The 12,150-nt window shown below is 38.1% G+C and overlaps 1 protein-coding gene across 1 annotated transcript in view; it reads left to right on the forward strand.

Annotated features, from left to right (window-relative positions):
• chuk (component of inhibitor of nuclear factor kappa B kinase complex) overlaps positions 1-10,242 on the forward strand; it is a 98,564-nt gene extending 88,322 nt beyond the window's left edge. The window contains exons 20-22 of the mRNA XM_060854429.1: positions 1,467-1,609; positions 2,077-2,176; positions 6,207-10,242. Of these exons, the coding sequence (XP_060710412.1) occupies positions 1,467-1,609; positions 2,077-2,176; positions 6,207-6,254 (291 nt within the window). The 3' untranslated portion in view covers positions 6,255-10,242. The remainder of the gene's footprint in view (positions 1-1,466; positions 1,610-2,076; positions 2,177-6,206) is intronic.
• The last annotated feature ends 1,908 nt before the right edge of the window (positions 10,243-12,150 follow it).

Here is a 12,150-nt window from a genome sequence, read left to right on the forward strand (position 1 = left end):
TGCCGCCTCTTAATTCTGACACTAGACTGGTCCAAGTCCCTCCCTCCCATAAAGGGAAGCATCCTCTCAGTATTTACCCTGTTAAGTCCCTTAAGAATCCTATGTTAGATAGATGCATCTTCAATATTACTTCACTTCTTGGTACATCCTCATGCAGGCCCAGCCAAAATTGGGAATTTTTTTGTGGAGGAGAGTTTTGATGAAAAACCGGTATTTCATGGTGTTGTATGTAAAAGCCAGCTTTAATTATCTTTTTGTACTGGGAGATGCTGCAACTTGTATTTGGAACTGGAATAGTATCTGAATTGTTACTATTGCTGAAAGAAGCCATTCATCCCTTTGTGTCTGGACCAGTTGACTGCAATTTGACTTTGTGTGAAACACCTGCCTTTTCCCTGTACCCCTGCACATTGTTTCCATTTAAGTAATTATCCCATGCCATCTTGAATGTCTGAATTGAACTTCCTCTGCCACACTTCCAGAAGATCCATTTCCAAACGCAACCCACTTGCTGTGCAAAAATATTCTTTATCACCTCGTATTTGCTTCTCTTACAAACACTTTTAAAAACTGTGCCTGTGGTTCTTCACTCTTTTATGAGTGGGAGCAATATTTTTCCCCATATGTTGTGTCCAAGCTCCTCATGAATTTAGAAACCCTTTGGCCGGGTCTCCAAGGATGACGTGATTCATCCCTGGAACCATTCTTGTTAAACCCTCTTCTGCACTCTCTCCAATGCATTTCCAACCTTCCAACAGTGTGGCACTTAGAATTGTACACAATACTCCAGCTAAATTCTAACCAGTGTTTTTGATGAGCTCAACGTAACCTACCTGTTCTGTACTCTATGCCCCCACTAGTAAAGTTTAGAATGTTATGCTTTTTTTTAAAAAAAGACGCCTATCTTTCCCTTTGTACCCTGCCACCTTTTATGACCTATGCATGTCTCCACACTGTCTGTATGCTCCCGTACATCTTAAGAATATTACCATTTTAATTTATACCATGTCTCCATATGCTTTGTACCAAAGTATTTCATCCCTCATTTTCTGCATTGAATTTCGCCTGCCACCTGTGCATGCACCCCATCAACATGTTCATGCCTTTTTCAAGTTCTGCAATATTCTCCTCACAGTTACAAGTCTTGCATTTATTTTGTCTAATGACTTTGAAATTGTCCACTGCACACAGATCTAGATCAATTGTACATGCTTTCCTCCAGCCTGGAAAATACCTATTAACTGTGTTTTGTACTGTTCAGGCACTTTTTTTTTTGTTGCTCCTGTCCTTTTTGTTCCATAACCCCTAACTTTTCTCACAGGAAGAGTTTAAACCAGCAGCCATAAATGCTGAATGACAATGTGCTTAAATGCTGCCTTTTTTTTTTCCTTTTTGAAAGGCAAAGAATATGTTTAATATCATGCATCAAGTTTTAGCAAATCTTTTAGTGTCTGCATTCATTTCAGAGCACAGCTCGAGGCCCTGAAAGTGCAAGCCCGGTGTCTTCTGGTTCACCCCATGGTTTAGGATGGACACAACAAGGGCAGAATTCTATGCCACAAAATGCTTTACCGAACCCTTTGTCTTCTATACCTGTAATGAAAAACAGGTAAGAACGATCTGGAATTTTACCAGCTTTTATTTTGTCTTTTATTTACACTTGAATTTTCAGTGTACATTTTAGCTAAGTACATTTGGTCAATATACTTTGAAGAATTGACTAAAGCTTTTCAGAGAGCAGTTCAAATGTGGAAATAATTGAGAGATTTTGAAACCTGTCAAGATCGCTACATTTTATGTTCTGCACTTTTTTATTATTTGAGTATTTCAAACTTGCTCTTAGATTTAGATTTTGATTATCTCAGAAATGGTTTCAAATATGTGAGTCCTACCATGTAAGAAGATAAAAACTAATAAATGTGATACTACTCATGTGCCTTTTATAAAAATAAATTTGATTACCAAAACATATATCTGTTCGGCTACCAGTCTTTAAGTTCAATTAAGCCTAATTGTCAAACACAAAACAATCCACATAATAAGCTCATTTGTTTTATCTATCTTTATGACTTATAGTGAATCTTCAATATCCGTAATTGAAGAGAATCAACATTTCTGCAGCCAGTTGCACAATTTGATGCGGGAAACTCTATTAGAACAGAATAATAGTATATCGGTAAGTACTGTTTAAAATTGGCTGAAGTTTCCAAGAAATAGCGCTCTTATTCATGAAGGGTGGGAAGTCAGGGGTTTGGGCATGTTGGGAAGAATATTAGGGGTCAGTGTGTGAATCAGGATGGTCAGTCTTTTTTAGTTACCCTAGAATGACACTAACTTCTAATCACAGAAGGTTGGTCTGCAGGTGTAACAGGTAATTAGGAAGGCAAATGGAATGTTGTCCTTCATTGTTAAAAGGATTGAGTTTAAAAGTAGGGAGGTAATGTTGCAGATGTACGGAGTGCTGGTGAGGCCACACTTGGAGTACTGCATGCAGTTTTGGTCTCCTTGCTTGATAAAGCATGTACTGGCTTTGGAGGGGGTGCAGAGGAGGTTCGCTAGGTTGATTCCAGAGTTGAGGAGGTTGGCTTATGAGGAGAGACTGAGTAGACTGGGATTGTACACAGTATTCACATGGATGACCCCTGGAATGGTAGGCCTAACATACGATGAACGGCTGAGGATCATGAGATTTTATTCATGAGAGTTTAGAAGGTTGAGGGGATATCTAATAGAAACTTACAAGATAATGCATGGCTTAGAAATGGTGGCGCTGGGAATTTGTTTCCGTTAGGCAGGGAGACTAGGAACCATGGGGACAGCCTTAGAATTAGAGCAGGTCAATTTAGAATGGAAACGAGACATTTCTTCAGCCAGAGATGGTGGGTCTGTGGAATTCATTGCCACGGAGCACAGTGGAGGCTGGGACATTAAATGTCGTCAAGGCAGAGATTGATAAATTCTTGATCTCGCAAGAAATGAAGGGCTACAGGGAGAGTGCGGGTAAGTGGAGTTGAAATGCCTATCATCCACGATTGAATGGCGGGGTGGACTTGATGGGCCGAATGGCCTTACTTCCACTCCTATGTGTTATGGTCTTATATTCATTAGAATTTAGGAGAATGAAGGGGAACCTTATCGAAACATTTTAAATTATGATGGGAATAGTTAAGATAGAAGGAGAGAGAGTGTTTCCAATAGCAGGTGAGACAAGGACAAGAGGGCAGCCTCAAAATTAGGGGAGAGCACATTTAGGACCAAATTGAGAAGGAATGTCTCCACCCAGAGGGTTGTGAATCTATGGAATTCCCTGCCCAGTGAAATAGCCTCAACTATTAGCTTTAAATGTTTTTGAAAGCTGAGATAATTTTTTGAACATCAAAGGAATCAAGGGTTATGATGAGAGGGTGTGTAAATGGAGCTGAGGCCATGACAAGATCAGCCATGATTTCATTGAATAACAGAGCAGGCTCAAAGGGTAAGGTGGCCCACTCCTGCTTCTCGTTCTTATGTTCTCTAACATCTCCTGTGGATGTCTAAACTCTCAAGTTTCTGATTCTAAGTCTATGTTGGGAATTCTGTTGGAGCATTCTGGATACAAGCTCATTGTCCAATGTAAATTTTAATTTCCTGAAGAAATCCCATATAATCTATGCATCTGGACTTCAAAGGGACCCCATAGTGTATATGTAAGCGTGCAGCTGGTTTCTGACTGTATTGAGACCAGAAGCTCTGGACCAATGTATTTTGGCTTTAGGTTGCTCTTCAGAATGCTGATGCTGCCTTAAAATACAGTGTAGCTGTTGTGTAGCTTTTTTTCCATGATACTGTACTGGAACAGACCAGACCCCCTCAATTTATTTTCAGAAGGTAACCTCAACCCTAACTTTTTCTTACTTTAAAGGCAACTTTAAAGTGTTGTTTTCCAGATGCAATTCAACTGGTCAAGCTATTCCGTGTTAAGCAAATCCCAGTTTATTCAAATACTGTAGTTAAAATATGAAGAAGAAAGAAGAACTTAAAATAACAAGTCTATTGGAAAACTGAACAATATAATAGATACAGTAACTATTAATTAACCATTCCAGCATAATAACATCCTAGGAACACATTCCTGGGGAAAAGGCAAATTCAGAAATCAGCTTTTCTCACGTGCAACGCCTGCAGTGGAAAGAGAAACCCCAACTCCTAAGTCCAACCGAGAGAGGGGGGAGAAAATAGCTTCTACTTCAAGTTGCCAGCAATTCTGATGCCAGCAATTCTGATCTGAATCTCAAAGCTAAAAAACCGCGAAATCCTGTCTGAGAGCTGGCCACATTGATCCAGGCTGCTTCTATTGTTCCCAACTTTGAAAAAAAATCCGAAGGCCTCCTCAGCTGTTTACTTTACCGCAGACTGCTTGGCGCCTTTCGTTCAGTCTCTCTCTTAAAATAAACCAAGACAAAATACACCTCTTGAAGCCACAGCATCGTCATAGTATGTTTTCTGATTTATGCACAGGAGCCATAATAATATGCACCTGATTTTATTTGTAACCCCGAATAAAGTCATAGAGTCATAGAGATGTACAGCATGGAAACAGACCCTTCGGTCCAATCCATCCATGCTGACCAGGTACTCCAACCCAGTCCTTGTCCCACCTGTCAGCTCCGGGCTCATATCCCTCCAAACCTTTCCTATTCATTAACCCATCCAAATACCTCTTAAATGTTGCAGTTGTACCAGCCTTCATCACCTCCTCTGGCAGCTCACTCCATACCCGTAGCACCCTCTGCGTGAAAAAGTTGCCCCTTAGGTCTCTTTTATATCTTTCCCCTTTCAACCTCAACCTATGCCCTCTAGTTCTGGACTCCCCCACCCAAGGGAAAAGACTTTGCCTATTTACTCTATCCATGCCCATCATAATTTTGTAAACCTCTCTAAGGTCACCCCTCAGCCTCTGATACTCCAGGGAAAACAGCCCCAGCCTGTTCAGCCTCTCCCTATGGCTCAAATCCTCCAACCCTGGCAACATCATTGGAAGACTTTTCTGAACCCTTTCAAGTTTCACAACGTCTTTCCGATATGAAGTAGACGAGAATTGCACATGATATTCCAACAGTGCCCTAACCAAAGTCCCGTACAGCCACAACATGACCTCCCAACTCCTGTATTCAATACTCAGACAAATAAAGGAAAGCACTCCAAACACCGCCTTCATTATCCTATCTACCTGCGACTCCACTTTCAAGGAGCTATGAACCTGCACTCCAAAGTCTCTTTGTTCAGCAACACTCCCTAGGACCTTACCATTAAGTGTATAAGTCCTGCTAAGATTTGCTTTCCCAAAATGCAGCACCTCGCATTTATCTAAATTAAACTTCATCTGCCACATCTCGGCCCATTGGCCCATCTGATCAAAATCCCATTGAAATCTGAGGTAACCTTGTTCGCTGTACACTACACCTCCAATTTTGGTGTCATTTGCAAACTTACTAACTATACCTCTTACGTTCCCATCCAAATCATTTATATAAATGTCGAAAAGTAGAGGGCCCAGCACCGATCCTTGTGACACTCCACTGGTCTCGGGCCTCCAGTCTGAAAAACAACTCTCCACCACCACCCTCTGTCTTCTACCTTTGAGCCAGTTCTGTATCCAAATGGCGAGTTCTCCCTTTATTCTGTGGGATGTAACCTTGCTCACCAGTCTCCCATGAGGAACCTTGTTGAATGCCTGAATGAAGTCCATATAGATCACAACCACTACTCTGCCCTCCTCAATCCTCCTTATTACCTCATCAAAAATACTCAATCAAGTTTGTGAGACGTGATATCCCACACATAAGGCCATGTTGACTATCCTTAATCAGCCCTTGCCTTTCCAAATACATGTACATCCTGTCTCTCAGGATTCCCTCCAACAACTTGCCCACCACCGACATCAGGCTCCCTGGCTTGTCCTTACCACCCTTCTTAAACAGTGGCACCACGTTAGCCAACTCCAGTCTTCCAGCACCTCACCTTGACTATTGATGATACAAATATCTCAGTAAGAGGCCCAACAATCACTTCTCTAGCTTCCCACAGAGTTCTCGGGTACACCTGATCAGGTTCTGAGGATTTTTCACTTATATGTGTTTCAAGACATCCAGCACTTCTTCCTCTGTAATATGGACATTTTTCAACATGTAGCCAGTAGTCAACATCTGTCTACTCTTTTTTTTCAGTCTCTTGATTGGAGCTGGCTTGAAGAAATGATATCAGACAGACTCTGAAATACATATTTTGGCATGGCAGTTGATTTCTTGAGCCCCGAACACCAGAAGACTTTGAATCAGTGTTCATTTGCTGTTGTGCACACTATGAAGTAAAATCCTATTTCTGGACCCTGGAAACACAATCCTCCTGTGCTTCATGTCTCTTGAGACTTTAACTGCATTTAAAGAAAGTACCACACCTGCACATGATTCTGCTTGTTGCATTTATCATTACCCATTTTTATGCTACAGTTAAGGTAACATTTTAGGTAAAATCCTGTTAGATATTGAATAAAAACAGAAATTCAGAAATATGCAAGTTTGTCAGCAGTTGAAAAGATCAAAAGGCGCTTTTACAATTTAAGCGGTCATTGAAATTGAAGGGCCTACAACTTAACTACCACACTTTTTATGAATCACTTGCTATGGGACCTGTTGTGTCTCTCCAGGATTTATGGGATTGTTTTATTTTGCTTGTTTACTTACATCTATTTATTTAGAAGAGGTAAGAGTAAAAAATGTTGTCCAAATTTTTCTCTTCATTACGTATGGAAAGGGAAATAATTCCGAATAATCGGTTGAACATTTTGATTATTGCATATTATCTACATGCAGACCTTTCTGGCATCTATGTAGCCATATCCATTGAAATCCAGCTGCCTTTTATACGATTCAGAGAGTGTCCCCCTGTACCTTGAGGTAGTTCAGGAGGCCATGACTTGAGTAGTTAAAGATTCTTGGAGCCTCCGAGAGTTGGATGGTTAACGACTACAGTAATAGCAGAGTTTTGTGGTGTTCTCGATTCTTAGCATGTCTGAAGTTGTGCATCCTGCATGATGGCATTCCCACCCGGTGACATAGACACTGCAATCGACCCTGGAGTAAGAACCAACTGCAGGTTTCAAAATTAATTTTCTCTTGACATCAAATGAAATTCTCCTGGCTGTTAGTTAATTCAGTCAAAATACAGCCTGCAGGTTTTTCTGTTCCTTCAGTTTCAATGTCTGAAAAGCAACTACAGGTAGTCTTGAATTTCACTGTTTAGAAGCTACGTTAATTTCAAGGAACTGTATTTCACAACAAAATACTGAAATGTTTGAAACATGGTATATAGTTGTCTGAAAACAGCTATGTGTCTGTAGAAACCAATTTTAAAATCTTATGCATGTCTCTAATATTTCACTGACTGCCACTTAGAAAAGATTCTAAGCAACTATCATGTCCAATAATATATTGTCACAATCTCTGACTTTTCTAGATGAAGGATTATGATATGTAACTGAAATAACTCCATGAAGGCTGGTCACTAAGTCACCCTTTATTTACACGTGCGTAGTATGTGACACTGATCCAGCCAGCTCTGAGAATAAACAGAACCCCGACACTCCTGTTTATATCTGTCAGCCAGGACTTCCTGACGGGTGGTGTTAACCTGGTCCAATCAGGGAACTCGTTTTCAATAAGGTTCTCCTGACTGACCTTATTCCAATCACTACAATAAATGAGTTTCTACTTGTAGAAGATCTTAAGACTAAGTATGCCAATGAAAATGGCATTTGTTTTATGGTTTTTATAAATTTGATAACATGCCTACCTGTCTGTGGTAAGTTTGAAGCTTGTTTTTTGGTCCAAACTGGTTGTGTTAACCCAATTCTAATTTTAGCTTTTAAAATTTTGAAGAGTGGGTACAATGTTTTTAAGTTGTCTTCAATGTTTGGTGACGGGGAGCCATCATTTGAAAGTTTAACAAATATTTTGTTTGTTTCATGATTATAGCCAAAAATGGTAGGGAAAAATATTACCAATTACTGAGCTTGGTGGGTATTGTGGAAATGAGAACAGAACAACAGAACTGGAAATAAGGAAACCTTGAAAGATTTCAATCAAAGTTCAAATAAAATTAAATATTTAGAGAATATGCAAATCTGTCCCACTGAATAAATTTTCTTTCTTTATTTCTTTTCAAATTTAGAAAACTATTTGAATAATGCTTTCTTTATTGTCAAGTTTTCCAGTTTTCCAGTAATGTGACTGGAAAATTGGAGGCTCGTCTATCTGATTTGAGTGGTAAAATTCACTATTTTTTTTGTCTGAGGAAAATACTGTTCTTAATGGTTGTTTTAATTCCCCGGAAAGTTTACATTGTTAATTTATTTTGTCTACTCTGAAATTGCTAAAATAGAGAATACAGATATTACAGGATCATTGTTTTTACATTTCTGATTTTTTAAAATCTCTTTGAATGGATAGATCTAAGTTCCTCCTAATATCTTGGAATTTGATTAACTGTTTCTTGCAGTATAATTACTTCCGGGCAAAACTTAGGTCTACTTAAGGTTAATTTATGCAAATTGATCTAAGGATTAAAAGAAAAATGCACAGACATATATAAAGGATGGAACTCTTTTTAAAGAATATTTTCCATAGCTTCTTTCCTTGACTTTGTGGACCAAGCATTTTTTTTGCTAAAGGTGTAAAGAATAGTTTCAGCAGTTCTCTGATGTTATTTCAAAACTGGTTGATGACCAAATTTGGCTGAAAAGGGATTGCTGACCCTCTTTGGCCCTTGAAAATGAATCTGGCTTTCACAGTATAACTGAAATTAGCAGGTTGATTTTTGAAATTTTGGAACTTACACCTATATATTTGATTCACAGCACTGACCTTTCAACATACTTCACAAACCTGAGCTGGCTCTAACTAACGCTGAACCCTTTAATCAATTTTAAGTGACCTGTTTCGTCAACGATTATGTTAAAACTGCTAAAATAGTTTTATGACCAACTGTGAAATGGCTTCTTGCACTGTAACAGTTCACGTATTTTTGTTCTGAATTGACAAATATAAATTGAGGTTATAACTACACAGCAAGAGCTGCAAGTATCTCTGGTTGTGATTTTGGAGAAGTAGTAATTCCTACAAAGCAAATTACTGATCATTGAAAATTTCTTTTTTTTTTCAAGTCAAATAAATGGAGAACATCTGCATGCCCAAAATATTTTATGTTCTCTTGCAAAATAATGGTGCCTACTTTGAGTCAATTGTAATTGTCCAGCATGGCATAATTATCTGTCCCTTTTGATTTTTGATGTTAGTTTGGTATAAATGGGAAATTACTGCTTATGTCATCTTTTGCATATTTCCAGTGTAGTGCTGGTTGAGACTGAAACAGTTATGAAATTCAAGTTAGGACTTTATACAAAAATGTTCATTACAATCCCTCACAAATTGATTTGCTTTTCTGATTTCTTAGTACCTGTGACTATAAATGGTTCATTTCATTTTGTAAAGCAGTCACATTCATGTGTACATGTCTACAATGGTTGAGTGGAAAAAAAACTTCTTACTCAGGCATAGACCACCCTAAACATCCTATATGAACCAAGACTGCACAGAGATACTACAATAAATACTGAGATGAATTGGAAATACATTTTAACACTTAGATTTTATGTAGTAAATATACAAAATCAGGAGAGAGTTCATGAGAAAACAACAAGTCTTTCTTATAACCAACAGTTCTGCTGTCAGTCATGTATCGTACATTTTCCAGTTATAATCCTATGGCAGCATTGATTGCACTTTTAAAATGTAATATTATTTGAATTTTGTTTGTTATATAAATTTCTTTCACAAAATATTGTCAGTAATATGTTAGACAATGGATTTGTATCCACCACTTTTTTATTGATGATGAAAATGTTGATTTGTGAACTTTATGCATATATTTTTGCCCAATATTAGGTAATACAGAAGCATGTTTTTCTTCTTCTGTCGGCTATTGTGTGATTGCATTCATTTTTAATTAATGCTAAAGCATTTATTTTAAATTAAAATAATCATAAAATTCTATTCTGTTTTTGATGTAATCACTTATTCAAATTTCTGTCGTAATTGAATGTAAGGAATAGACATGAATATCTACAGATAAAATGCAGAAAAAGTAAAACTCAACTTAAATTTAAGTTCCTGTACATAATTGTTCATGGTAAATGTTATTTTTTTAGCTTTGGTTTCAAACTTTAATTTGTATTTATACAGCTCTGAAGTAGCAAAAATGCATTTTTTGTCAGTTTTGTTTTGACAGTTTAGGCTTTTTGTATTCTGTAAAATGATCTTCATGTTTTGAACTGTGAAATGCAAATGGTTCTCAGATCCACTACTATGGAGTTATTTTGTTGCAAGCAAACTGACATGAAAGAATAAATCAACAGACTTAAATATTGTTTTCATTTGTATCAGTTTTGTTCCCCCTCTTCTTGGAGAACAAGTTAACATATTTATGTGAAATCATTACTGTTGTAAAACAATTTAAGATGCTTCTTAGGACCATTATGGAACCAAATTTAACACAAAGCCAAATAGAGATATTGGGGCAGAACATAGAAGTAGATTTTATTGAGCAGCTTGAAGGGGAAAAGATGGATGAAGACATTTAAAGAAGGAATTGCTGAGATTTTGGCTATTGACAACTGAAAGCATGGATGCAATGATAAACTGAAAAATAGGAGATGCTCAGGAAGCTAGAATTTGCAAGAGCACAGGGATGTCTGGTTCTTGGACTTGCAGCAATTTCAGAAATATGGAGTGGTGATGTTTTCGAGTCATCAGAAAACCTGACTGATTTTCAAGTCATTGGCTTTTAGTTAAGCAACGCAAATTAGTTTAGCAAGCACAGAGACCTAGTTAAGACTCTGACAGCTGAGTTTTCGATTTCCTTTAGTTGATGGATTGTAGAATATAAGAGGACAGGCAGGAATATGTTGAACAATGATGTCCACATGTCAGATGCATGGATGGGGATTTCAGCAACAGATCTTCTATTCAGATAATTTTCAATAATCACTGGATAAAAGCAAATTACTGCGGATGCTGGAATCTGAAACCAACAGAGAAAATGCTGGAAAATCTCAGCAGGTCTGGCAGCATCTGTAAGGAGAGAAAAGAGCTGACTTTTCGAGTCTAACTGACCCTTTGTCAAAGTTGGGAGCTTTGACAAAGTGTCAGTTAGACTTGAAAAGTCAGCTCTTTTTTCTCCTTACAGATGCTGCCAGACCTGCTGAGATTTTTCAGCATTTTCTCTGTTGGTTTCAATTTACAATAATCACTTGTTTATCTGGAAAATAGTTTTAGTTGCCTAATTTTAAGATGTAGGTGAAAGAAAAACATATTTGAAACTTGAAAGGGTTCAGAAAAGATTTCCAAGAATGTTGCCAGGATTGGAGGGTTTGAGCTATAGGGAGAGGATGAAGAGGCTGGGGTATTTTCCCTGGAACGTCAAAGGCTGAGGGGTGGCATTACGGAGTTTTATAAAATCATGAGGGGGGTGGATAGGGTAAATAGATGAGGTATTTTCTCTGGGGTGAGGAATTCTATACACTTTAGTTCTGAATTCTGTACACTTTTAGTTCTGGGTTGAGGGTGAGAAGGTATAGATTTTGAAGAGACCTAGGGGGTGACTTTTTCATGCAGAGGGTGGTGCATGTATGGAATGAGCTGCCAGAGGAAGTGGTGGTAGCTGGTACAAATACAGCATTTAAAAGGATTTCCAGATGGATATATGAAGAGGAAAGGTTTAGAGGAATTTGGGCCAAATGCTGGCAAATGGGACTAGATTAATTTCGGATATCCAGTCGGAATGGATGATTTGGACTGAAGGATCTGTTTCCATGCTGTACAGCTCTATGACTAAAGACTAGGTCTTTCTATACCAAGCTGCAACCCTCATTGTGATAATTTCCATTTTGTTTTCTGTAATAAATGTCCTGAAGAGAGACTTTCCTGTTGCTTTTTTTTTCAAATTTGTTCTTGAACTGGTGATGTATATCTGACATGGTTCCTTTACGGTTGTGTTTTAATGGGCCACCTCAAAAGGATGCTAAAAATCATTAGTTACAGAATCAGTTATAGACTG

This window comes from Hemiscyllium ocellatum, chromosome 43 (genome assembly GCF_020745735.1).
Source record: "Hemiscyllium ocellatum isolate sHemOce1 chromosome 43, sHemOce1.pat.X.cur, whole genome shotgun sequence".
NCBI lineage: Eukaryota > Metazoa > Chordata > Chondrichthyes > Orectolobiformes > Hemiscylliidae > Hemiscyllium > Hemiscyllium ocellatum.